Here is a 25,245-nt window from a genome sequence, read left to right as displayed (position 1 = left end):
CTATTGGAGTAATTGCTATTCCCAATTGGGAGGTGTGTGTGTGTGTGTGTGTGTGTGTGTGTGTGTGTGTGTGTGTGTGTGTGTGTGTGTGTGTGTGTGTGTGTGTGTGTGTGTGTGTGTGTGTGTGTGTGTGTGTGTGTGTGTGTGTGTGTGTGTGTGAGTCATGTCTGGTTCTGCTGGCCTCTTTGTCTGACAGCCTCTGGTCTTCCCCGCTGGCCGCTGCTAAAGTGCAAACAGGTTTTGCAGAAGCCAGGCAGTCATGTCCAAGAACTGCTCCGTACAAATCTCCCTCCCTCCCTCCCTCCCTCCCTCCCTCCCTCCCTCCCTCCCTCCCTCACTCTCTCTATATCTCACTCACTGCCTCCCTCCCTCCCTCCCTCTCTCTATATCTCACTCCCTCACTCACTGCCTCCCTCCCTCATTTCCTCCCTCTCTCACTGCCTGCCTCCGTACCTCTCTCCCTCCCTCCTCCCCTCCCTCACTCATAGCCTCCCTTCCTTCCCTCCCTCCCTCCCTCTCCCTTCCTCCCTCCCTCACACCAGAAGACCTTGTTATTAAATGTACGGTTATTTGACCCCAAGGGATTCTCTCTCTTTTAGAAAGAAAGAAAAACAACAATATATCTCTGTCGGTACAGTAAGGATGATCATAGAACCAAGTGCCAAGCACTAACAATCGCTAGGATAACCCATTCCCCGTATGCAACCAAGGTAGCTAGGATAAGATGCTACATAATGCTAGGTACTATTTTTAAGTGCCAGGTCGTACAACATACAATAAGTGTGTACATTAAGTGTCAGGACGTACAACATATAATAAGTGCGTACATTAAGTGCCAGGACATACAAAATACAATAAACACGTACATTAAGTGCCAGGTCGTACAACATACAATATGTGTGTACATTAAATGCCAGGCTGTACAACATACAATAAGTGCGTACATTAAGTGCCAGGACATACAACATACAATAAGTCTGTTCAATTAGGTGCCGGGACGCACATCATACAATAAGTGCGTACATTAGATGTCAGTCTATGCCATACATGGCGTGGGCTCTGGTTTCAAACCAGCATGGTCCTCTTGTTAGAGAACATGTTGTTAACCAAACCCATTTACATTCACAGACCAACACGCCAGCTGGGTCTTATCATACAGCGGTGAGGTAGTTTACTTGCTCACGTTCAGTCACTACTAACGTGCATTACGGACTTGATACCAAATCACTGGTTTGGCATGAATGAGATGACGTGCATTGACATGAATGTTTATGTCTGACTGCTTCTGTCATTTCTGTCACAACCTGCCAACATGCCAAGCCGTCTCTAATCCTGACCGGTCGCATGCCTACCTCCGGCTCGGTGGTTGTCAGGGTGCGCCCTCATGCCTGTTTGTCCTCATGCCTTCCTTTGTTGAGATCAGAGATCGGTTTGTGTTTTCCTTTCGATCCTGAAACCATCACCTGGTCCTGGTTTGTCTCGGGGTTCATTGGCTGGGAGAAGGTTTTAGATGACATGAGGAGAAGCCAAACAGGGATTTAATTTGTCTATGTTAACCACTACTAACCTTAACCTTAACCTTAACTCAGCAGGATGCTCAGGCAGCTGGACAAGGTGTATCATTAAAATACGAAATAACTCTTCAGTGTCTAAACTACAGGTTAATGTTCTTGTGAAGTCATGCGTTTTGGAGTTTAAAAGTGTCTTTCATGCCATGCATCGGGACAATATCAAAGACTCCTCCTGACATGCCAACACAGTAGGGTCATGTTGACCTAGCGTGTTGCTCCCAGCAGCTACCATCTTAGTTCTGACCTCGGAGTATTGTTTGCCAAGGACTCGCTGGAGGGAGAACTGCCTTCACACTCTCTCAGTGGAAGATGCCCCCCCCCACCCCCCCCCCAGCCTTATGTACAGTCCAGAGGTTTGAGGGCCTCAGACCATGGAGGGGGTGTGGTCTCCGTCGGTCTTGGACAGTTTCTAAGTGAGGAGGGGCTGGCTAAACGCAGAGCTGCAGTGAGCTTCCAGACCTCTAGATGTAGAGTCGACCCTCAGAGGTACAGTAGGGTTATTATACTCTACAGGGTGACACGATATACCCGGATGTTGACCAGTTGGGACGAACCGTGCTGCGGAGGAAAAATCCCCCCCCCCCCCCCCAGTAATTGCAGTGTTTTTGACGCTTAGCAGTATCTGTAATCGGCCCAGTGGAAATCCTACCAGCCGTGTTTGGCAGAGCTTGAGTCTGGGTGTCTCGGTGTTCAGGAGGGATTAAGGTGAAGGTTCGTTTTACGTGGACGGCTTCCGGTACCGGGATGGTGAACAGAAGTCCTGTTCTCCCTGGGATCAGTGGTCCTTGTGTTGGGCTCTGGGCCGGTCAGACCAGACCAGCCTCCCGATGGAGGCTGGGCCCTGGAAAACCTCCCGGAAGACCGTTTTCCCTGCTCCCCTGGTTTCAGGTTCAGGGGTTGAGTTTAAGTTTGAGGTTAAGCGGACCCTTGCTTCACCCCTCTGTCGGGTCGGGTGGAAGAGTGCGTGGTCATTCAAACATTAAGGCCCAATCCCATTTCTACCCCTTACCCCTTCCCCTTACCCCTCCCCCTTGTTTTGAAGGGGGAAGGGGAAGGGGTAAGGGGTAGAAATGGGATTGGGCCTTAGGCCAAATCCCCTTCCCCTTATCCCTTCAAAACAAGGGGGAGGGGTAAGGGGAAGGGGTAAGGGGTAGAAATGGGATTGGGCCTTAGTGCACCGCAGACAATCGAAGGGCAATCAAAAAGACTTCATGATATATTTTAGTATTTTTGCATTTTATTGTGTGTATAATTGAGAGATTTATTGAAGAAAGTGAAGGCTCCCAGGGTGATCCATGCTTTACGACCTGGAGGTGAAGCTCAGACTTACCGCCATCGCTCTAAACACAGCACAGTGCTGGTAATAAACAGGTCACAGAGATAACTTATCTCTACACTTCTCTGAATGGTGGATCCAGATCTAGTTCACGGTAGTAAAGGGCTGTACACACCCACTGCTGTGTCTCCACTGAGTTAAAACACACTTTGTAACCTGAGGAATCAATGATGAATACAATAGGTTCGTCCTCCATTCAGAGAAACAATGTGCTTCCAGTCCAGAGTTGGAATGAAGCCATGAATGACAACAGAAGCTCTGGTGCAGAATGTCCTTCCTGACCGGGCTTCACTGCCACTGCGGAAACATGTGGGTGTAATATCATAAAGATATCAGGTTCAATTTAGATACTCATTCCAGAGCAGCTTTGAGGTAACACTTCTCTTTCATGTTTTCCATTTCAACACGTTTTTCCTGATTTGAGGTGGCTATATCTGCCTCCCTGGATTCTGTCTGTCTGCCTGTCTATCTGTCATTTTTTTGTCATTTAGTTTATTGCCCTGGAAACTCCCGGCAATGGTATCCTCTTAAAATACGCAATTTTTTTTAAATCATTGCTGTCTGAACGTTGCTAGTTGGTATTTGTTTATTTAACACAACAGGTAAATTCGTGGTGTAAGGCTGAGTTGAGGTTGTGAGGTAGTTTGTTCCAGAGTGGTGATGTCATCCATCGAGCGGCAGGCCTGACAGGGCGATATGCCTGGGAGCAGACTGTCACTGTGCGCTCCCCTGCCTCCCCAGCCTCCCCAGCCAACAACCAACCACCAACTACCAACCACCAACCAAATAACCAACAGAGGGCCCCGCCCAAGAGGCCTGGAGACAGCGGTTACACTGACTCTGTAATTCACAGCTGAGCCCCCTGTGTGTGTGTGTGTGTGTGTGTGTGTGTGTGTGTGTGTGTGTGTGTGTGTGTGTGTGTGTGTGTGTGTGTGTGTGTGTGTGTGTGTGTGTGTGTGTGTGTGTGTGTGTGTGTGTGTGTTGCTTTCGAATCATTTAAAACACTTGGTGCCAACAGGAAGTAAAAATAAATCCAAAATTTGGGCTAGCAGCATCAGGTTCATTCAGGTGGAGACCAACTGTGTGTGTGTGTGTGTGTGTGTGTGTGTGTGTGTGGGGGGGGGGGGGGGGGGGGTATTTTGGATATAACCAAATATCCCTAACCAAATGCAAACGTAACGGTCGGCCGTGTGGATCAAACATTTGCCTCTAAAAAAGTCTCTGAAGTAAAAAGAACCCAACATGTTGACGTGTGTGTAAGAGAGAATGAGCCTTAGGTTACACTGTGTGTGTGTGAGCAAGGTTGTGGTGCGGTCAGACAAGTGAGTTTAACTATGCTCTCTCCCTCGCTTCCTTGGAGAGAGAGAGGGAGGAAAGAGAGGGAGGGGGGGAGGAGACGGAGGGAGGATAGGGAGAGGGAGGGAGGGAGAGGGAGTGGTCCTTAATGCGCTGTAGTGCGCTCCAAACCGAGGCCTTGAATATCTGCCCTTTAAACCAAGTGCCTAAATTTGCTTCAAACTAGTTTCAGCCTACATTTGGTCGCTGTTTGCATTTGTGACACCATCTTGAATCACCATTCAACACACGGGCCAGTTCTGTTCTGTAATCATTAATGTTAATTCCGCTTTATTCAACTGTATGAGCCCAGTGTACAACAATACGGTTAAAGTGCTGACGTGGGCTAACCCTGCGGACGCTCTCTCTCTCTCCACTGACATCATGATGTGACCAACGAAGCATCTCTAATCTCTAATCTCTGAGCTGTGGTTTTCTTAATCCAGCTGAATGAGAGCGGAGCAGATGGAGCCTCTGGTGCGATCTGTGTGATGCTGACGTGCTCCACTGATTGGTCGCACTGATATCATCTTTGCCAAAACAAAACCCATTCGCTCTTCTTCACCGCCAGTCTCTTGCTTTCCTATACTCTCCCCCCCTCTCTCTGTCTCTGTCTATCTCTCTCTTTCTGTCTCTGTATTTGTCTTTCTGTTTTCTCTCTCACTCTCTGTCCCTTTGTTTTTCTCTCGCTCTCTCTCTGTCTGTCTCTCTCTCTGTCTGTCTCTCTCTGTCTGTCTGTCTCTCTCTGTCTGTCTCTATCTCTGTCTCTCTGTCTCTCTGTCTGTCTCTGTCTCTGTCTCTGTCTCTGTCTCTCTCTCTCTCTCTCTCTCTCTCTCTCTCTTTCTCTCTCTCTCTGTCTCTCTCTGTCTCTGTCTCTGTCTCTATCTCTCTGTCATCATGAGGGTTGAGGATGAGGCCATCCTCAGTCATACGTCGTGTCTCTAAAGGCCCAGGGTTTGGAAAGCCCCTCCAAGATCTCTGTCTCGTCCCGACTCCCGCACACTGCTGGTTTGTTTTGTCCCAGTCTGGAGAGGAGTGGTTTTCTGGGTCCCAGTCAGGTGTTATTTGTGGAGGGCTTGCATCATGTCTGGACTCATTCAGCGTGGGAGGAAAAGTGTGGGAAATCCCAATGAGGGAATTGCATCGCAATGTTGAAGGTTAACGCACAAACCTACATTCTCCCTGGAGCATTCATTGTCCAACAAAGTAGAATTTCAGTTCTGTCTCCATGCTCCACAATACCGGGTCCATCCATGACAGAAACTAGATTATATTCCCTAAAAAGGGATCAGAACTCCATCCACCTACTGTATGTGGCAATGGGACTGCTGGGATGGTATACGCATTTGTAGATGATCGCTCTGCTTTATTCAACATTGTGGGGTGAATACGGTGTCTTTTGTCTCAGTAGGATTGTGCGTCTCCCGTATTGTCCTGTCCAGTCGCATCACCTGAATGGATCTTTTGTGGAGTGTGTGTGCAGCATTAAGCTTCTCCGCTAAACACTGTGGTTTCAACCCCCGGCATCAGATATCACGGACAAAACACTTCGTCTATACGTCTCCTCAGTGACGACAGCGCTGAGGACCTCTTGAATTCCCCTTTACATTCAACAATGACTCTCCAACGCTGGCTCTCAGGAGAACCCCCCCCCCCCCCCCCCCCCCCCCCCCCCCCCCCCATGCAAACTCAGCTGATCTGACTGCTGCTGAAGAAGCACTCGGCACACATGGAGTGGGCAGCTCTGTCTCTCGTCTGTTTCTCGCTCTTTCTCTTTTTCTCACTCGCTAACTTCCACTCTCTTTCTCACTTTTTCTCTTTCTCTCTCTTTTTCTCTTTCTCTCTTTCTCGCTCGCTTACTCTCTCTCTCTCGCTCTCTCGCTCTCCATGTGGGGGCAGGTGACGGTGGTGTTATCGAACAAAGACTGTCGATTGACATCAGAACAATGGAGCCAGCCCAAAGCAGCTTCTCTTCTTGCTGGCTGGCGGTGCTGGTGGTGGTGGTGGGGGTGGTGTTGAGAGCTACAATGGCCCTTATTGTGGACGGGTGAAGGAGGCTATCATAGCGGGCTTTCTCGCTGACACAGATGACGCTGCGTTCCATTCGCTCCACCTGTGGGAGTCTTAACGCCACCTTCGATGAGATACACCAACCTCATCAATGAGGGGTGGAGGAGTTACACCAACCTCATCAATGAGGGGTGGAGGGGTTACACCAACCACAACATTGAGGGTTGGCTGAGTTCCGATGCTCGGATGTGGCTCTGACTAAGTGCTGGGAACCAATCAATAATTAATCAGCGCAGAGTGTTGGCTAAGGCTGCGCCATGCGGGGCAGAAGTCGACTCTGAAGCGTTGGGAATGGAGCCCAGCAGCATGTTTGACAGCAAACACCTCCTCTAACCTCCTATGTTGTGCTGGCCGCTGAACCATCGCCCTCAGAATAATGACACCAGTTCTGGCCGGCGGTGAACGAGCCAGACCCCCCGATGGATATCGGACCGTGTTGGCCGTGAAGGCGGCCGGTGAGTGTCATTGTTCAACAGTGATGCTCGCTGAGCTGTGTTCACTGCTCACAGGCCTGAGCGCACCGCCGAGAGATCCGTGTCTGCCTGTCGTTGGCATGGAGACATGGGAGCGCGCACACACACACACACACACACACACACACACACACACACACACACACACACACACACACACACACACACACACACACACACACACACACACACACACACACACACACACACACACAGGTGGCATGTATCTGTTACTAATTGATGAGCATAAGGGCTGCAGCTGCCCAGCGAGCTCCTGGTTATAATGAAGTGTTCGTGCCGCCTGCTGTTTACCAGGTGTGTGTGTGTAACACTTTGCTGACACACTTTCCCCCTCTCTCCTCCACACACACACACACGCACGCACCCACACACACACACACACTCCTAGCCGTAGCGATCAACAGGCCTCCCTGTTTGTTTGTTGTTTTGGTTCCGGGTCCGGGAGCAAGCGGACAAACTGATAACGCCGGAGGGCATCCGGTTTAAACCGGTTTCTTTGTTTATTTGTTGTATATATTTATGGATTTATTAGCGGCATGAAATAACATAATAATAAATAATAATAATACATTTAATTTAGAGGCGCCTTTCAAAACACCCAAGGTCACCTTACAGAGCATATAGTCATCATACATTTTTTAAAAAACAAGACATTGTGGAAAAAATAAATAAATAAATAAATAAATAAACATAAGCAATAAGAAATAAATAAAACAAAAACAAGACAAAACAAAACAAAAAAACAAACAAAACAGTGATCAGTTAGACGTTGTGTGCGAGTTTGAACAGGTGAGTTTTGAGTTGTGACTTGAAGGTTGTAATGGTGTCTGACTGTTTTATGTGTGGGGGGAGGGAGTTCCAGAGCCTGGGTGCTGAACAGCTGAATGACCGGGCACCCATTGAAGTGAGTCGTGATGTGGGGATACATAGTAGTCCAGCAGAGGTTGAGCGGAGGGAGCGGGAGGGAGTGTATTCTTGGAGGAGGTCGCAGAGATAACTGGGGGCTAGGTTGTGGAGAGCTTTGTAGGTGAGGAGTAGGGTTTTGTATTGGATGCGGTAGTGTACTGGGAGCCAGTGAAGTTGAATGAGGACAGGGGTGATGTGGTCAGATGATTTGGTGCGGGTGATGATCCGGGCGGCTGAGTTCTGAATGATCTGCAGTCTGTTGATGAGTTTGGTGGGGAGTCCGGTGAGGAGGGCGTTGCAGTAGTCTATGCGTGATGTGACAAATGAGTGAACTAGGATTTCAGTGCTGGATTGGGTCAGTGATGGGCGGAGTCTGGCGATGTTGCGGAGGTGGAAGAATGCAGTCCGGGTGATGTTGTGAATATGGGGTGCGAATGAGAGGGTGTTGTCCAGGATGACGCCGAGGCTCTTGACTTTGGAGGAGAAGGGTACTGGGAATCCATCGATAATTATGAGTGGAGCTGGGGTGTGTTGTGATTTAGTGAGGGTGGATTTGGATCCGATGAGCAGGGCCTCGGTCTTGTTTCCATTGAGTTTCAGGAAGTTCCTGCTCAACCAGCTCCGGATCTCTTCCAGGCACGTGATGAGGGAAGTGGGGGGGATGGCAGCGGTGGGTTTGGTGGAGATGTAGACCTGTGTGTCGTCAGCGTAGCAGTGAAAATGAACCCCATGGTGACGGAGGAGTGTGCCCAGCGGGAGGAGGTAAGTGGTGAAGAGGAGTGGACCCAAGACTGACCCCTGGGGGACACCCAGTGAGACACCTGAACACCCAGACTTGTGGTTGCTTAGTTGAACAACATGCCTCGGGCCGGGTTCCCGACGAAGGGATCAGGCCGTCACGTTAGTGCAGATTAAAGGATTACTCCGGTCAAGGATTCATTACACTTAGAAAGTCCACGTTTTGAAGGGGAGCACAAATGATGTAGCTTATGGTGGACGAGCAGCTGTCTACGTACATCTTCAGCTCCGGCTCATAGCCTTGCTAAAGCCCTGCTATTCAAAACCAGTGTTAGCTGTTTTGAATTGCACGGAGGAGCGTGACTCTGCTACCCCTGAGTTGTTCTGATAACGATACCCGTATCGGAGACCCCGTCCGATGCCATGCTTTTTAGGCAGGGTATTGACGAGTATACAAGTCTATGCGCTGATCCGATACCATGACTAGCTCATTCTCTACACAGGCACATAACTACAAAACGTACAAACACATGCAGTGTAAGCTGCGTGCGTAAACGGTTGGAAGTGGAAAGTCGGAAATGGGAAACGCGCCATCCCCGACCTACGTGCGTTCGAGCTTCCATGACGGAAAAACGTGGAAAAACATAAACTTCCAGCTTCGGAAAAACATGAAAAAACATTTGCATAATGATACAAATGTATTATTATAATTATAGATTATAAATGTAAACAGTCACGTTCTGAAGAAAAATATTCTCATTAATGTGTGAACCCAGTCCCCATATCTGATACCAGAGGATCCCTCTGTGTGCTGGCCTTGAGTCCTCGTCGTTGAGGTGTCTGCTCAGCATTCCAGGTCGTGTTTTCTAAAGAGAGCAATGACGACAGCTGAAAGGCTTTCCAGGTATTTCCAACCAATGGGAGTGTCTTATTAGGACTGTAAACATTTTGCAACGTTGGGCTAAACGCCTACAAAGCGCATGGTCGTCTGTTTCCACCGGGCCCGGGTCAGACCAGCTGGGACCGGTCGGGCCAGACAGGTTCACTGCAGCAGCGGGGCTTTGAAGCAGCTGTGGAGAAAGGAGCCATTCATCTTCAGGAAGAGGGGAGGAAGTGGGAGGAGGGGGAGGGTTTCTCCCCCTGGACAGACAGGCAGCCAAGCAGGTGGCTTCAGCCAAAGAAGACAGACAGGATGAAAGTGAAAGTGAAAAAGAGGAATATAGAAATACACTTCTTCCATATGGACGAGTGTTTCATAGAGGCGGAGATTCTAGTAGTTAGGGTGCTTGACTCCCAGCCAAACTATCCTTGGTTCAAACCCCACTGTCCCCAGTGCCCTTGGGCAAGACGCCTAACCCTACCTGCTCATGGATGAAGGATCCCTGCTGTTGCTCTGGATGAGAGCGTTCTCTAACGAGCACGGCCGATTGGCTCACTGACGGCATCGTTTTGGCGGGCAGTTCTTCCAGGTCTCCGCGGAGATTTGAGTAGACTCACACTTGAACGCTCTGCCTGAACGTGTTAGAGTTCCCTTATTAGGACACCGTCATGAACGTAAACACAGCAGAATTCTGAGGAATCATGAGTGTTGGTAGGAAACCCGATGTGTTTGTAATAAAGCACTGCTGAGTTTAGTGGGACGTTAGTAAAGTAAACAAGCAGCCATTTGCTAAATGTCGAGCATATCTGTGTAATAAGCTGGTTTGGACAAAAGGTAATGCACCATCGGACTTGAAAAGGAATTCAGTTTTGGATTCAGTATTCTCTTGTTTATACTCTCTTGTTTTGTACTTTCTGTGACCTTTAAATAATATAACGTTCACATTGAAGGTTAGAATGCAAAACCACAACTCGGTTAGGTCAGATAAAAAAAGCCAGTTATCATTGCTGTCTTCGTTATCACCAAGAGATTGAGGACTTGTTGATCATCAGGGGCTAATATTTAATCAGTGATGATTGACTACTGTATAAATGTGTAGATATTAAGATAACGCTGCACCGCTTGGAAACCAAACCCATACTGGACGCAGCAGAGTCCGACTGCCCGCTGAGACTCTGGGTTCAATCCCCGATGTCCTCAGTCTAACTTCAGGTGCCCTTGGGCAAAAAGCCCTCTAGTCTAACCCATCCCTCCGTGCCTGGAAATGAAAGAGAGAAATCACGACATGTGGCTTGGGAAAAAAAGCATGAATCAATAGTTAACCCTATACTTTTATTTTTTCAAGTTCTAATTTTTGCTACTCTATCCTGATTCCTGACTCTAGCTCGGCTGATTTTTTTTTCATTTTATTGTTGCTTTTAATCTGATTCAACAGCTTAAACACATTAACATATTTTACATACTACACGTTATATACATCCACAAATCAACCGATTATCGTTCAAAAACAAGAGCATGTGATCTTCTTGCATTGGACATCGTTCATCATCCGCGTTCCTTCATGTGACGCATGCGTCTCTTGACCCAGTTCTGGTTCTGTCCATGTCAGCCTAGTAATTGTTCTGTCGCTGTTGTGGCACATGCCTACCTACGTTGTGGTTCAGTCCGTGTCAAGGCCTGGGGTGACCTTCTGGTTCTGGCCTCTGGGCTCTACATTGGCTCCTCCCTTAACCCCCCCCCCCCCCCCCACCGCCCCTACTCCTTCCCTTCTCTCTAAAAACCCCCCCCTTACGCACTTATTGTATGTTGTACGTCCTGGCACTTAAAAATAGTACTTGGCATTGTGTGGTGTCTCATTGTATACGGGGAATGGGTTAATCTAGTGTTTGTTAGTGCTTGGCACCTGGCTCTATGAACATCCTTACTGTACCGACAGAGATATTTTGCTGTTTCTCTTTCTTCTGATAAATGTACTGATTGTAAGTCGCTCTGGATAAAAGCGTCCTGCTAAACACCCTCAATGTAAATGTGGAGGTGTGCTGATGACCTAGTTCTTTCTCCGTCCGGCTCCAGGTTCGAGAAGGGGCGTATCTACACGTACATCGGGGAGGTGGTGGTGTCGGTGAACCCGTACCGCGCCATGAACATCTACGGCCGCGACGCCGTGGAGCAGTACCGCAACCGCGAGCTGTACGAGCGCCCGCCACACCTCTTCGCCATCGCAGACGCCGCCTACAAGGCCATGAAGAGGCGTAACAAGGACACCTGCATCGTCATCTCAGGTGACCGACCCCCCCCCCCCCCCCCCCCCCCCGCCCCATCATTCACCCTCAACCCTCCCAGGGGGGGGTCGGCCGGGGGGGCGTTGGTCGCAGGGAGAGAAGGTTTTCTACCCGTAACCTAAACCATGCGTTATTCACGTGTGTGTGTGTGTGTGTGTGTGTGTGTGTGTGTGTGTGTGTGTGTGTGTGTGTGTGTGTGTGTGTGTGTGTGTGTGTGTGTGTGTGTGTGTGTGTGTGTGTGTGTGTGTGTGTGTGTGTGTGTGTGTGTGTGTTCGGTTTTAAAGAAAACATTGAATGACCAAAGGTTTCATGACATCATGGACAACGCTGCGGTTACTGCAGCGCCACTCAGTGGTCAGAGAGGGAACTGCGCCTCTGACGGCCCTGACCGCAAACCTTGAAAACCCTGAAATAAAAACACTTAAAGCTTATGTTTTCTATATAAGGCCAAGCTGAGTTAATGGCTCACACAGTGTTAAAAAATTGCCTTATTGGACCAAGTAATTTGCTTTGGATAAAAGCGCCTTCTAAACGCTCTTAATGTAAATGTTAAACATGAAACAAATGTTCAAGTGAATTTGAACATTGGTTCAATACATGTTCTTAAAATGGACCTTAATTCTGTTTATTTGTCCTTGTCCAGGGGAGAGTGGGGCAGGGAAGACTGAGGCCAGCAAGTACATCATGCAGTACATCGCGGCCATCACCAACCCCAACCAGCGGGCCGAGGTCGAGAGGTGAGGCTTAAGAGGTCCCGGTGGCTCCTATCAGGGAAAGGTTTCCACACCGGCACTGTAAAGCTGTTGATCTGATACCTGGAATAAATTCACATTCACTGTCAATGATTCAACGGAGTAATCAGGGCACAAAATCTCTATTATCCTTTGCCAATGATTGGAGAGTGATACTTTGTAGTTTATACTTTGCTATGCACTGATATGACATGAATCCTGCGATAGTGTTCGACTTCATCTGGGCCTCCGCAAGGACTTTCTCTCCCAAACGAATAAATTGAATAAAGATCCAGTCGTGTAGTCATGCAGTCATGTAATCGAAGGTTGCATGTCATGCATAAACCGTGCATTCACTTATTCCTTGTTCTAATCCAAAGCCCCTACTCAAAGCAGAAGAGTTCTCGTTACATAATCCATGCTGCCAAGGTTACCACGGTTACCATGGTTACTCTTATCTGAGGCCTTTGAACCCAGCGGCCCCGCCCTCGCAGGGCAGGCCTTATATGGGCGGCTGTGAACCGTCTGATACGAGGCCAGAGGGTCAAAGGTCAGCCGCGAGGGAGCGCGCTGGGGCCATCAACCTGTGGGCACTACGCCTCGTAGCGACGCAGGTTCGATTCCCACCCTGGTCCAAGGATACACGTGAACCACGTCCATCTGCTCTCCCATTCCTTTCCATAAAACCATAAAGAGGCCATTAAATACACTTTACTCATGCCTGTCCATAAACCGCATTACTTTACCAGATACTGTATGTAGACAATAGGAGTATTTCTAGACTGACTGAGTCATACTTTTGAACAAATTCGGAAACAAAGTAAGAAATGTCAGGGACAGCAGAAGGTCAGACCGAAGCCCCTCTTAAGTTCACTAGAGGAACAAAGATCAGATGTGTCCGATTTAAGGCGTGTAGGGAAAAGAGTTGGGGCGTTGATTCTGCAACACAGAATTCCACTCTCTCTGGAGTCAACCCCTCAGGCCCCTGGGGAGAGACCTGCTGCTTATCAGCAAGGTGTGCACGCTGTTGTGCAACACGCACAATGTTATGCACGGTAAATATTGGCTCAGGCCGGCGGAAGGCGGGGCGAGCTGAACAGGGTGCAGTGATAAAGCAATGCCTCGGACATGAAGTTATGGCCGTGATCACGCCACTGCACATGTCGGTCTTTGTTGATATAATGTTTATCAAATGTTATAAATCCTAGAATATGCCATCCCAAGTTATGTCGTATACATGCTTGCCAGAAAAACAAAACGGGTCCTTTAGCAACGATCCATGAAGCAAATGTTTGGATTGAACTGCAACATTAAGGAGAAAGTGCTCGTAATTTGTACCTTAACGATGAAACGATTATCAAAATCAGATTCTGTGTATTCTGTCGATCAACTTATGATTAGTAGACTAATTTTGGCAGCTCCAATTATGATATAATATTGTTAATACATGAATAATGTGGTTGGCCCTTATTACTGTGTCCAAATGGCTGTACAGACCCTGAAATGTCCTACTGCTGGTGACTTGTTATTGGTTGCATTAGTCACATGATCAAATTATTCCGATATACCATTAAAGATAATCAAATATCAGTTCTGTTGAAGGGAGGAGCCGTCTTTTCAGGCTATTAGCAGCATTGTGGACTGACACAGCATCCTTTCATCACTGAAAATGACCACAGCTTCTGCAGCTAAGGCTGAAATACGTCAGAGTAGACCTCGACCTCCGTTTAAAGGTGATCCACCAGCCACGAGGAAGGGGTTGGGAGGCATCGAAATAAGATCTCTAGGCTTCCCATCCGCTTTGAGTCCTGCTCATGAATGATTGTTGGGGGTAACGCATTAAAAAAGTAACGCATTACATTTCAAATATCTGTAACTACACTACTTTACTAGACTATAGTAACGTGCTTTCCTGCGTTACCCAATCCGTGTTTGCCTGCGTGTAAAGTTCTGATCTGTTGTGGTGCGTGCATGCGTGCGGCCTGTGTGTCTGCAGCGTCTGCTTGCCTCGACACGTTGCAATAGCGATCAATTTGAGTGATTTAGCTGCTTGTGCGAAGAAGTGTTGAAGTGTTGGAGTGCAGAAGCAGGTGAAACAGAAAGATCGGCTGGTTGCAGGGTTCATTGTAGAAGACATGCTGCCCCTGTCGACTATTGAATCGCCCAGATTTAGTTGTTGGCTTGCCACTCGCAAGCCAACATCCAACATCCAACATTACCTGAACAAGTGTTATACCGACAGAACATGTAATCGAAGCTCAAAATAATTTTCGAGTCCTCCCTGGATCATGTGTCCTCCACCGCTGGCATTTGGTCCAAAAGTTCATTAGGAATGTCGGAGCACTGGATAGACAGCATTACTTTAAAACTTGTCTGCAAGAGGGTGAGAGGAAGACACACTTACGATGTCATAGCGTGTGAAATAGATCAGGATCATTCAGCCTTTGGACCACATAAAGTATCAGCATGTGTCACAGCCGCTTAAGTGCATTTCTGTTTTAATTGTATGGGATAAAGTGACCTTTTTATATTTTTCATTGACCACTTAATTTTTGTTCTCATGTTTCCAAAGTGCTACTGATTGACCTCACCATAGCCTACTTTATCCTGTTGGTGGATTTTACAGTGAGGCATTTCTTTGTGCAGACAGGGATATTGTTCTTTCATATGGTTTCATATGCTATTTTGTATAGATTTATACAATAAACACTGAGTGATGATAGAGCTATGATGTTTGTCCATGTATCTACAGTAAATAAAGAAACTGGAAAGTAAAGTAATAAGTAATGAAGTTACTTTTCAAATACATTAACTAGTAAAGTAATCTCATTACAATTTACAGAAGTAACTAGTAATAAGTAACTAATTACTTTTTTTGAGTAACTACCCCAACACTGCTTGCTGGTAGGCTGCAGAAGCTGGGCATCAAACCTGGTACCTTGGGTCCGGGCGTGGAGGAGCTGCCCTGTAACGTTGTCCTGCTCCTCTCAGGGTGAAGAACATGCTCCTCAAGTCCAACTGCGTCCTGGAGGCCTTCGGAAACGCCAAGACCAACCGCAACGACAACTCCAGCCGCTTCGGGAAGTACATGGACATCAACTTCGACTTCAAGGGGGACCCCATTGGGGGCCACATCAGCAACTACCTGCTGGAGAAGGTTAGGGGCCCTTATGCTCAGGGGCCCTCCTGTTCAGGGGCCCTGGGATGTGCTAAATACTACACAACACTAGCTACAAACTAACCAAGTGATAGGCACAAGTGAAGACACACAGGAGTCTATGAAGACTCACACAGGAAATGGGAAGGGATGTTATTCAGTTGTTTTCATTTCAGTTTAGCAATGGTTTAAATCCAGTCCCTCTCTATCATCAGTCCAGGGTCATCTTCCAGCAGGACGGCGAGAGGAGCTTCCATTCCTTCTACCAGGTGAGGGCGGCTTGTGTTAGAAGATAACCAGGAGGGCGATGACTGGTATGGAGGGGGCATGTGGCTCCGGAGGTAGAGTGGGTTGGCTGGTAACCGGAAGGTTGTTAGTTCGATCCCTGGCTCCTCCTAGCATGAGAGCGCCGAGGTGTCCCTGAGCGAGACGCTTCACCCTAACTGCTCCTGACGAGCTGGCTGTCGCCCTGCGTGGCTGACTCCGCTGTCGCTGGTGAATGTTTGCATGAATGGGTGAATGTTAGTTAGTTAGTTAGTTAGTTTCTCGATTGTCCCCAAGGGGATAATTGTTTTCACACAGTCAAGTCTAGTTGGTTTCAGGGCAGCATACATTTGAAAAGACACAACACAGTGTAGCAACACTGTGAGGCACACAGATAACAAATAAACAATTTTTCCCACATATACAACAGATAAACCCTCACAACCCTCAACCCACATTTACCGCGGAAAAATATGTAGACAGAAATAAACATGACATGGACAATATACAGTGATGAAGGATCGACATATTTTTGTTCAGTGCTATGATAGCTGAGGCAACACAACTTCTTTTAAAATGGGCTTTTCTCCAGTCTAGTACCCTATATCTGCGGCCAGATGGGAGTCATTCAAAGAATTGGTTAAGGGGGTGTTCAGGGCTGCTGACTTTTACACGTACCAGGCGTGCAATAGCAAGGTAATTTTGGCTCTGACAGGCTGGGGCTGGGGAGGTTGGTTATCTTGGATGCTATGTGTGGGATGTTGAGGAGTCTGTTTTCGCTGGTGACCGTGAGCAGGTTGAAGAAGCAGGGGGAACGGTACATTAGGATGGGTTGGATGATGCTTTTGTAGAGGAGTAAGAAGAAGTGGGGGGCCACAGACAGTGATTTCAGTTTGCGTATGACGCTAGGTATTTGCGTATGACGCTAGGTAAATACCCTAGGTATTTGAAACTGTTGACCTGTTCAACTGGTTGTCCTCTGATGAATGTGCAATTGAGTGTTGTTTGTGGATTTTACAGTGAGGCATTTCTTTGTGCAGACAGGGATATTGTTCTTTCATATGGTTTTATATGCTATTTTGTATAGATTTATACAATAAACACTAAGTGATGATAGGGCTATGATGTTTGTCCATGTATCTACAGTAAATTAAGAAACTGGAAAGTAAGGTAATAAGTAGTGAAGTTACTTTTCAAATGCGTTAACTAGTAAAGTAATCTCATTACAATTTACAGAAGTAACTAGTAATAAGTAACTAATTACTTTATTTTAGGAGGTGTCTTGGATGTGTGTATGACCACGTGAATGTGAGGCAATATTGTAAAGCGCTTTGAGTGGCCACTGGTTATGAAAGCGCTATATAATGCAAGGATAATGATCCTTGATGTGATGAGTGATGTTCTGGGCGTTGGAGGCGGTGTGTCCCGGTGGCTCTACCTCCTGACTGACCCGTTTGCGTGCGTCTCCCCCCAGCTGCTCAGAGGGGGGCCGGAGTCTTTGCTGCGCTCGCTGCACATCCAGAAGGACCCCAAGGCCTACGCCTACATCAAGGTCGGGGGTCAGGTCAAGGTGAGGCCTCGGGTTTTATCCAACATGAATGTTCAAACCTTTTTAACGGTGATGTGACTATTACGTGGACCTCCTTTCGAAAGACGAAGACGGGGCTGTTCAGATGTACTGGATTTTGAAATCGTCCCAAAAACGTACAAATGTATCCATAAAAAGTCAAGTCAATCCCCGTCGATCACATGGGATCTGACCTCCTGGTGAAGGAGAACCGACCCAAACAGATGACTGATCTCCTCTGCTTTGTGGTGGTGGAGAGAGGGCACTCTGACCAAGCGTAGAGCTGTTCAAACTAATCCACAACGTCCATCCCTGCTGCGGTGGAGAATCAACGCAAGGTGTCTAGGTGTATGGAAATTGTGTGAAGGAGAAGGTGTTCGCTCAGAGCCCCACACCAAACCACAGCATATGTTGTGTGAAACTCTTTTGTTGTTGTGGTTTCATCAGCTCTTTACCCTCGTGTGCAGACGCTAGAGCATATGGGAGACACATGGCTCAGAGGTGCTGTCACGTTAAAATTGTACCGGGGGCGAAAATTGTACCGGCCTACGTCATCGTTTGTTTACATCCTGACAACCTGACAACCTGCCCTGCAACAGACGACGCGATGCAGAAAACATGTTTCCAAACGACGAAATAACATAATACAGATAGCGGATCGCTATCTGAATTATGATAGATAGCGATAACACTTGTTTTTACTTTATATTTGTATTGTATTTAATTGTTTAATCGAAACAATAAAGAAAATTGCCCGCGAAACGGGCGATCGCGTCAAATGACGCGTCAAATCACGTTGGAAGGTTCTTGAACATTCTAGACTATGAAACCTGCTTAAAACACTCAGTTTACTAGCTAAATTCGATTAAACAATTCAATACAATACAAATATAAAGTAAAAACAAGTGTTTTCTAGCGATCCGTTATCTGTATTATGTTTCAAGAACCCTCCTACGTCATTTGACGCGATCGCCCGTTTCGCGGGCAAAACATTGTCATTTGACGCCATCGCCCGTTTCGCGGGCATTTTTTTTTACTGTTTCGATTAAACAATTAAATACAATACAAATATAAAGTAAAAACAAGTGTTATCGCTATCTATCATAATACAGATAGCGATCCGCTATCTGTATTATGTTATTTCGTCGTTTGGAAACATGTTTTCTGCATCGCGTCGTCTGTTGCAGGGCAGGTTGTCAGGATGTAAACAAACGATGACGTAGGCCGGTACAATTTTCGCCCCCGGTACAATTTTAACGTGACAGCGCCATGGTGACGGTAGAGGGGGTCAGACTGTAGAGGTTCCCATGGTGACGGTAGAGGGGGTCAGACTGTAGAGGTCACAGTAGAGCAGGTTCCCATGGCGACAGTAGATGGGGTCAGGGGTCCCACGGTGACAGTAGCGCGGCGTTGCAGACGGTGTTAACGACCTCGTGCCTCAGTGCTCCTGGTTCCCTGAGCGACGCTGTAGAGCATCGCTGACGTCATGGAGACCGGGAGGAGAGGCGCTGCGGCAGCAGACTGCTCCCCCGGCAGCAGGCCGACGCCCAGCTTTACGAGGCTCACCCCACTTATTCAATAGTCTGAGGTCTTTTTTATTGTGTGAGTGTAAGAAAAACACTTCTTGGCCTCTTAGAGTTTCGCAAAATGCTTCCATGTGTTAAACCGTCCAATTAATGTCTCTCTCTCTCTCTCTCTGCCTCTCTGCCTCTCTGCCTCTCTGCCTCTCTGCCTCTCTGCCTCTCTGCCTCTCTCTCTCTCTCTCTCTCTGTCTCTCTCTCTCTCCAGTCTTCCATCAACGATGGAGCAGACTTCAAAGCCGTAGCGGACGCCATGAAGGTGATCGGCTTCACGTCGGAGGAGACTCTGACCGCCTACAAGATCCTGGCCACCACGCTCCATCTGGTGGGTGATAATCTTCTCCTCAGCCCCCTCGGCCTCCTCGCTCCCTGAGCTCCGCAGCTCTAGCAGAAGGACGTGTCGCCACATAGTCAACCACCCACCAGCGTGCCAGGGAGGGATCACCCGGGGAAGTGGGGAATCAACAGTGTGAGGGGAAGGAACAGTGTGGCGACTGGTGGCTTAAGACGTCCTGGGGGATACTCAGTCCAGCCATTAGTGCGCTCACCTCATTAGTAGTACGCTCGGTAGCGAGCCGGGTTTGATTCCGCCCCGTGGCCAGTCATGTCCTCACGTCTGTCTACCCCTTTTGTCCGTCTTCAGCTTCTCATCCGTACCGCTGCGATCACACTGTACACGTCCGTCGACGGATCTCATTGACTTTGCACGAGGCGCTCTTGAAATGAATTGTGAGAAAATCCGGCAATAGTCGGCTCCGTTGCCTGCCTGAAAAAGTTGAGATTTTTTAACTTTCCAGGCAGCGACGGATTCGTCGGCCAATCAGATCGCGTTACCCATGCGTCAGACCCGCCCTCCGTCATCCGTCGACGGCCATGTACAATGCGCGGTGTAAAGGCGCTCAGCGTTTGAGTAGAAAGAAGGAAATGTATGAAAGCAGTCGAAGGGCAGAGCAGGTGCTGAAGCTGGGCTCCTCTCCAGGGGAACCTGACCTTCGGCGTGGACGGGGACGTCATACTGATCCAGAACCGAAAGGTGGTGTCCGTGATCGGGGAGCTGCTCTCCACCCCGGAGGACAACGTGGAGAAGGCGCTGCTGTTCCGCACCGTGTCCACGGGCCGCGACGTCATCGACAAGCAGCACACCGCCCAGGAGGCCGGCTACGGACGGGACGCCCTCGCCAAGGTACTGGGCTCCGCCTCCTGCTCCTAGCCCCATGCTCCTCCTCCTCCTCCTCCTCCTCCTTCTTCTCCAGCTGCTCCTGCTCCTTCTCCAACCCCCCTGCTCCTCCTCCTCCACCTGCCACTCTGCTCGCTCCTTCTCTTCCTACCCCCCTGCTCTTCCTCCTCCTATACCCCTGCTCCTCCTCCTCCTCCTCCTACTTCTCCTGCTCCTCCTCCTCCTCCTATACCCCTGCTCCTCCTCCCCCTCCTTCTCCTAGCCCCCTGCTCAAGGCTGCATGTGCTCAGACCGTTAGTCATGTAGACGTTATTAATGCTGCACGTTTACTTTATTAAACCAGTTTGTGGCTCTGGAGGAGGGAGCCTCTCTCAGGCCATGCATGAAGGTCTCTCTGCTCTCTCAGGCCATGCATGAAGGTCTCTCTCTTCTCTCTCAGGCCATGCATGAAGGTCTCTCTCTTCTCTCTCAGGCCATGCATGAAGGTCTCTCTGCTCTCTCAGGCCATGCATGAAGGTCTCTCTCTTCTCTCTCAGGCCATGCATGAAGGTCTCTCTCTTCTCTCTCAGGCCATGCATGAAGGTCTCTCTGTTCTCTCAGGCCATGCATGAAGGTCTCTCTCTCCTCTCTCAGGCCATGCATGAAGGTCTCTCTCTCCTCTCTCAGGCCATGCATGAAGGTCTCTCCTCTCTCTCAGGCCATGCATGAAGGTCTCTCTGCTCTCTCAGGCCATGCATGAAGGTCTCTCTCTTCTCTCTCAGGCCATGTATGAAGGTCTCTCCTCTCTCAGGCCATGTATGAAGGTCTCTCCTCTCCTCTCTCAGGCCATGTATGAAGGTCTCTCTCTGTTCTCTCAGGCCATGTATGAAGGTCTCTCCTCTCCTCTCTCAGGCCATGTATGAAGGTCTCTCCTCGCTCAGGCCATGTATGAAGGTCTCTCTCTCCTCTCTCAGGCCATGTATGAAGGTCTCTCTCTGTTCTCTCAGGCCATGTATGAAGGTCTCTCCTCTCCTCTCTCAGGCCATGTATGAAGGTCTCTCCTCTCCTCTCTCAGGCCATGTATGAAGGTCTCTCTCTCTTCTCTCTCAGGCCATGTATGAAGGTCTCTCCTCTCCTCTCTCAGGCCATGTATGAACGTCTCTTCTGCTGGATCGTGGGGCGTATCAACGACGTCATCGAGGTGAAGAACTACGACGCCAGGGTCCACGGGAAGAACACAGTGATCGGGGTGCTGGACATCTACGGCTTTGAGATCTTCCAGAACAACAGGTCGGCTGTAGTTTGTAGCAGAGGTCTATTCTTCATCCGTTACCAAAGCCCTTCTGTCACTGTTTAAGATTGACTGTTAAAGATGACATGTTATACCAACAGGTGTGAGTGTGATTAGCCGCTACAAGCCATTTTGGAAATCTGCCTCTTCTGACATCACTAGTGGGCGTGTCCACCTAGATGTGTGCTGGATAGATCAGTCTACCAGCCTACCCAGTGGACGGTAGCAAACGCTGCTCCTTTATCTGTCGTACATCTTGGTGGACTCACCCACTTGTGATGTCAGAGGCGACATATTATCGACTCTGCATAGCCACCATTGTATGTTGTACGTCCTGGCACTTAATGTACGCACTTATTGTACGCACTTAATCTACATTGCACTTATTCATACTAGTACTTAATTGTGTAGCATCTGCAGTAGCTGCTATCATTGCTGTACACAGGGAATGGGTTAGCCTAGCGATTGCTAGTACTTGCACTTGGTTCTATGAACATCTTTACTGTACCGACAGAGATATATTGTTTCACTTCTTACGACAAATGTACTTATACTTAGCCGCTTTGGATAAATGCGTCTGCTAAATGCCCTAAATGTAAATGTAATGTCAGAAGAGACAAGTTTTCTGCTTGTAATCTAATCGCACTCACACCTGGTGGTACAATATGTCACCTTTATTTCATGAATCATGTCTGGAGGAATGTGGGCGGGTTCCCACAAAGCACACAGGATCAGGAACTGTAGTCAGTACAGTCACCAAACTAATCCACAACGTCCATCCCTGCTGCGGTGGAGAATCAATGCAAGGTCTCTAGGTGTATAGAAATAGTGTACAGGAGAAGGTGTTCGCTCAGAGCCCACACCAAACCACAGCACAAACTCTTTTGTTGTTGTGGTTTCATCATCACTCTGGTGCCTACTTACAGCAGCTTAGCAAAGCGTTTCTATAAATCAATCATATCAAACCAGCCCCTTTCTCCCTGTCTTCTACTCTGTTCGTCTCCAGCTTTGAGCAGTTCTGCATCAACTACTGCAACGAGAAGCTGCAGCAGCTGTTCATCCAGCTGGTGCTAAAGCAGGAGCAGGAGGAGTACCAGAGGGAGGGCATCCCCTGGAAACATGTACGCTACCTTTGGTTCCGCTTTGAGGTCCAGAACGCTCCTACAGGTTGACCGTATGACTGTCAGAGCGCTGGTATGAACGGTTTAGTGCTGCGTCTACTCGGGCTAAGTAGATGTATTTTAAACGTACGTTAGTTTGTTAGTACGTTAATACTGGTCTTGTGTAACTGGTACAGCAGGGCCTTAGCACTGGTAGGGTTAGTGGTTTTATTCCCACTGTGGCCGGCCATAACAAGACGTATGTGACTAGTACGACACTTAAGATAAAGTCCTAATGGTCACCAGGCGTTCAAATCCTCCCAGACTTGTGTGATCTGCGTCACTAACCCTCTCCCCTGTCTCCGCTCGGACGCTCAGATCGACTACTTCAACAACCAGATCATCGTGGACCTGGTGGAGCAGCAGCACAAGGGCATCTTCTCGGTGCTGGACGAGGCCTGCATGAACGTGGGCAAGGTCACCGATGAGGTCTTCCTGCAGGGGCTCAACGGCAAGCTGGCCAAGCACGTCCACTACACCAGCCGCAAGGTAGGCAGGAACAGGAACCTGCTGGAAATCAGTTATTTTACTGAGACAGGCCCGTTTTATATTGTAACTTTGTTACTTCTAATACTTTCCTGTATAATAAATAAAAGAAAAGAAACAGGCCTCACTACACCATCAGTAAGGTGGGCTCCCTACCCCATCAGTAAGATAGGGCTCACTACACCATCAGTGAGATAGGGCTTACTACACCAGCAGCAAGGTAGGCTCCCACTACACTTCTGACGAAGGTGTCACTGGAGAGCCTGAAATGGAGGCTCGCTAATGGCTGGGTTCAGCGGCGGCAGCGTGGCGTTTGATACGGTGAGCAGTGTTTTGTAGAGGGTTTGTTTACCTGCTTGGCAGTGAGATCTGATTCAGATCTTGATAAGGTCTGTCTGAGAACACCAGAGGGCAGACCTTCCATCGGCAGAGAAGGACGTGATAACAATGCTGCTTTAAGAGTGCAGAGATCAAGAAAGACCTCTGTTCATCTGAAGTGAGGACCTCTGTCCGTCTTGATCTGGGTTAGATAGACCTCTGTCAATCTTGATCTGGGTTTGATAGACCTCTGTCCATCTTGATCTGAAGATATCATGGTTTACCGGCCAGTAGTGTGTAAATAGTTTTTGTCTGAGCAAACTAACACCAGGCAAACTGTTCTGTTCCCGGACCTCACGTCATCGGGGAGTGTGGTGTTGTTGGTAGAACGCATTGTGCACTACTCCTCTGTGAACACAGGGGGGCGACATTTACCAGCGATAGGTTGCCACGGCAGCTGACTCCACATTTTGCCTCCCCAAGTGATGTCACTAGCAACCAATGGGATTTGTGTGGCTTCAACATCTGCCGCAAATGGACTTAGTGTTTAAGAAAGGACTAGAGAAGAGAGGGAGGGCGACTAACTCAATGAAAAGGCTGTCTCTTTCACAAAGCAACTGATGAGTAGCATCGGCTAAAGAGGATTTATGATTTATTAAACACTTGTACACTTATTATACCAATTTTTAGATATTTCTACTTATTATAATAAATTACTATTTATTTGAAACACTTCAGGTATTCCATCGGGATCAAAATGTACAAATGAGGGCAACAGTGAATCACTGAAGCCTACTGCTGCGTTATCGATCTGTGTATCTCTTCCCCCTCCTCCAGAGCCTGGGAGTCGATACTTCCTCTCACCTGCTCTCATGTCATCCATCTCCTCTCACTCCTTACTCCTCTCACATCCTCTCATTTCCTCCCATGTCCCATTATGTCCTCTCATCTCACATCCTCTTACCACCTTCACACCACCCTCTCACATCCTCCGCTCACCTCCTCGCATGTCCTCTCATCTCCAGCCACGTCCTCTCATCTCTTATAACGTCCTCTCACATCCTTTCACCTCATCTCACATCCCCTCTCCTCTTTGCTCCTATTTCCTCCTTCTCACATCCGCTCACATCCTCTCATTTCCTCTCATACCCTATCCTCCCACGTCTTCTTATGCCCTCTCACGTCCTCTCATCTTAACCCCTCTCCTCTCACATTGTCTCGTGCCCTCTCACATCCTCTCACAACCTCTCATCTTCTCTCACATCCTGTCTTATCATACCCCCTTACATCCTCTCACACCCTCTCACCTCCTCCTCTGACATCCTCACACCTCCTCTCATATCCTCTCCTCTCACCTCCTCTCACCTCCTCTCACATCTTCTCACATCCTCGTCGTGACCATACTTATCTCTCTGAGCTTCATGAGCTCAACAGAGCACAGACTAAACATGTTGGAAAGAACCCAACCCTCTGAACCTCGTTGCTATCCTGAAGATGTCAGTGGGCGGGTTGTGTTTACTATTTTAAACACAGGTCTCTCTCATCATGCAATATTGAGCGCTTCATGTTTTATTAAAAGCCGTACTGATGAGGCATTGTGAGAAGGCTTTAGTGAGGAGCAGAGGTGGGATTCTGCACTATTCAACCTTGAATGATTGGCCTAGTCGTGATAAATTGTAAATGGACTGCATTTATCTGGCACTTTTCTAACCAGTAGTTGCTCAAAGCGCTTTACAATAACTGTCCAACATTCACACAGCCAAATTCTAATCCTTCCCCAATCACTGAGTTCTCCGTTCATCATTTTAAGATAATATGAATATTGAAGATAAATCAGCAGTGTCTAAATCTTGTATTTCTATAGGATCCTTTTGATTTGTGATAATTTTCCCTGGAAAGAGAAACTGGATCAAATATCTACTG

At 48.2% G+C, this 25,245-nt stretch overlaps 1 protein-coding gene across 1 annotated transcript in view; it reads left to right on the top strand.

Annotated features, from left to right (window-relative positions):
• Nucleotides 1–25,245, top strand: part of myo1d (myosin 1D) — a 69,718-nt gene that overhangs the window by 6,919 nt on the left and 37,554 nt on the right. Inside the window, exons 2-11 of the mRNA XM_056577605.1 lie at nt 11,404–11,612; nt 12,256–12,349; nt 15,335–15,500; nt 15,716–15,769; nt 17,239–17,334; nt 19,120–19,236; nt 19,891–20,094; nt 21,212–21,357; nt 22,365–22,479; nt 22,837–23,007. Of these exons, the coding sequence (XP_056433580.1) occupies nt 11,404–11,612; nt 12,256–12,349; nt 15,335–15,500; nt 15,716–15,769; nt 17,239–17,334; nt 19,120–19,236; nt 19,891–20,094; nt 21,212–21,357; nt 22,365–22,479; nt 22,837–23,007 (1,372 nt within the window). The remainder of the gene's footprint in view (nt 1–11,403; nt 11,613–12,255; nt 12,350–15,334; nt 15,501–15,715; nt 15,770–17,238; nt 17,335–19,119; nt 19,237–19,890; nt 20,095–21,211; nt 21,358–22,364; nt 22,480–22,836; nt 23,008–25,245) is intronic.

Source organism: Gadus chalcogrammus, chromosome 18 (assembly GCF_026213295.1).
Source record: "Gadus chalcogrammus isolate NIFS_2021 chromosome 18, NIFS_Gcha_1.0, whole genome shotgun sequence".
In the NCBI taxonomy this organism is placed as follows: domain Eukaryota; kingdom Metazoa; phylum Chordata; class Actinopteri; order Gadiformes; family Gadidae; genus Gadus; species Gadus chalcogrammus.
This window is presented reverse-complemented; position numbering and strand designations above follow the sequence as displayed.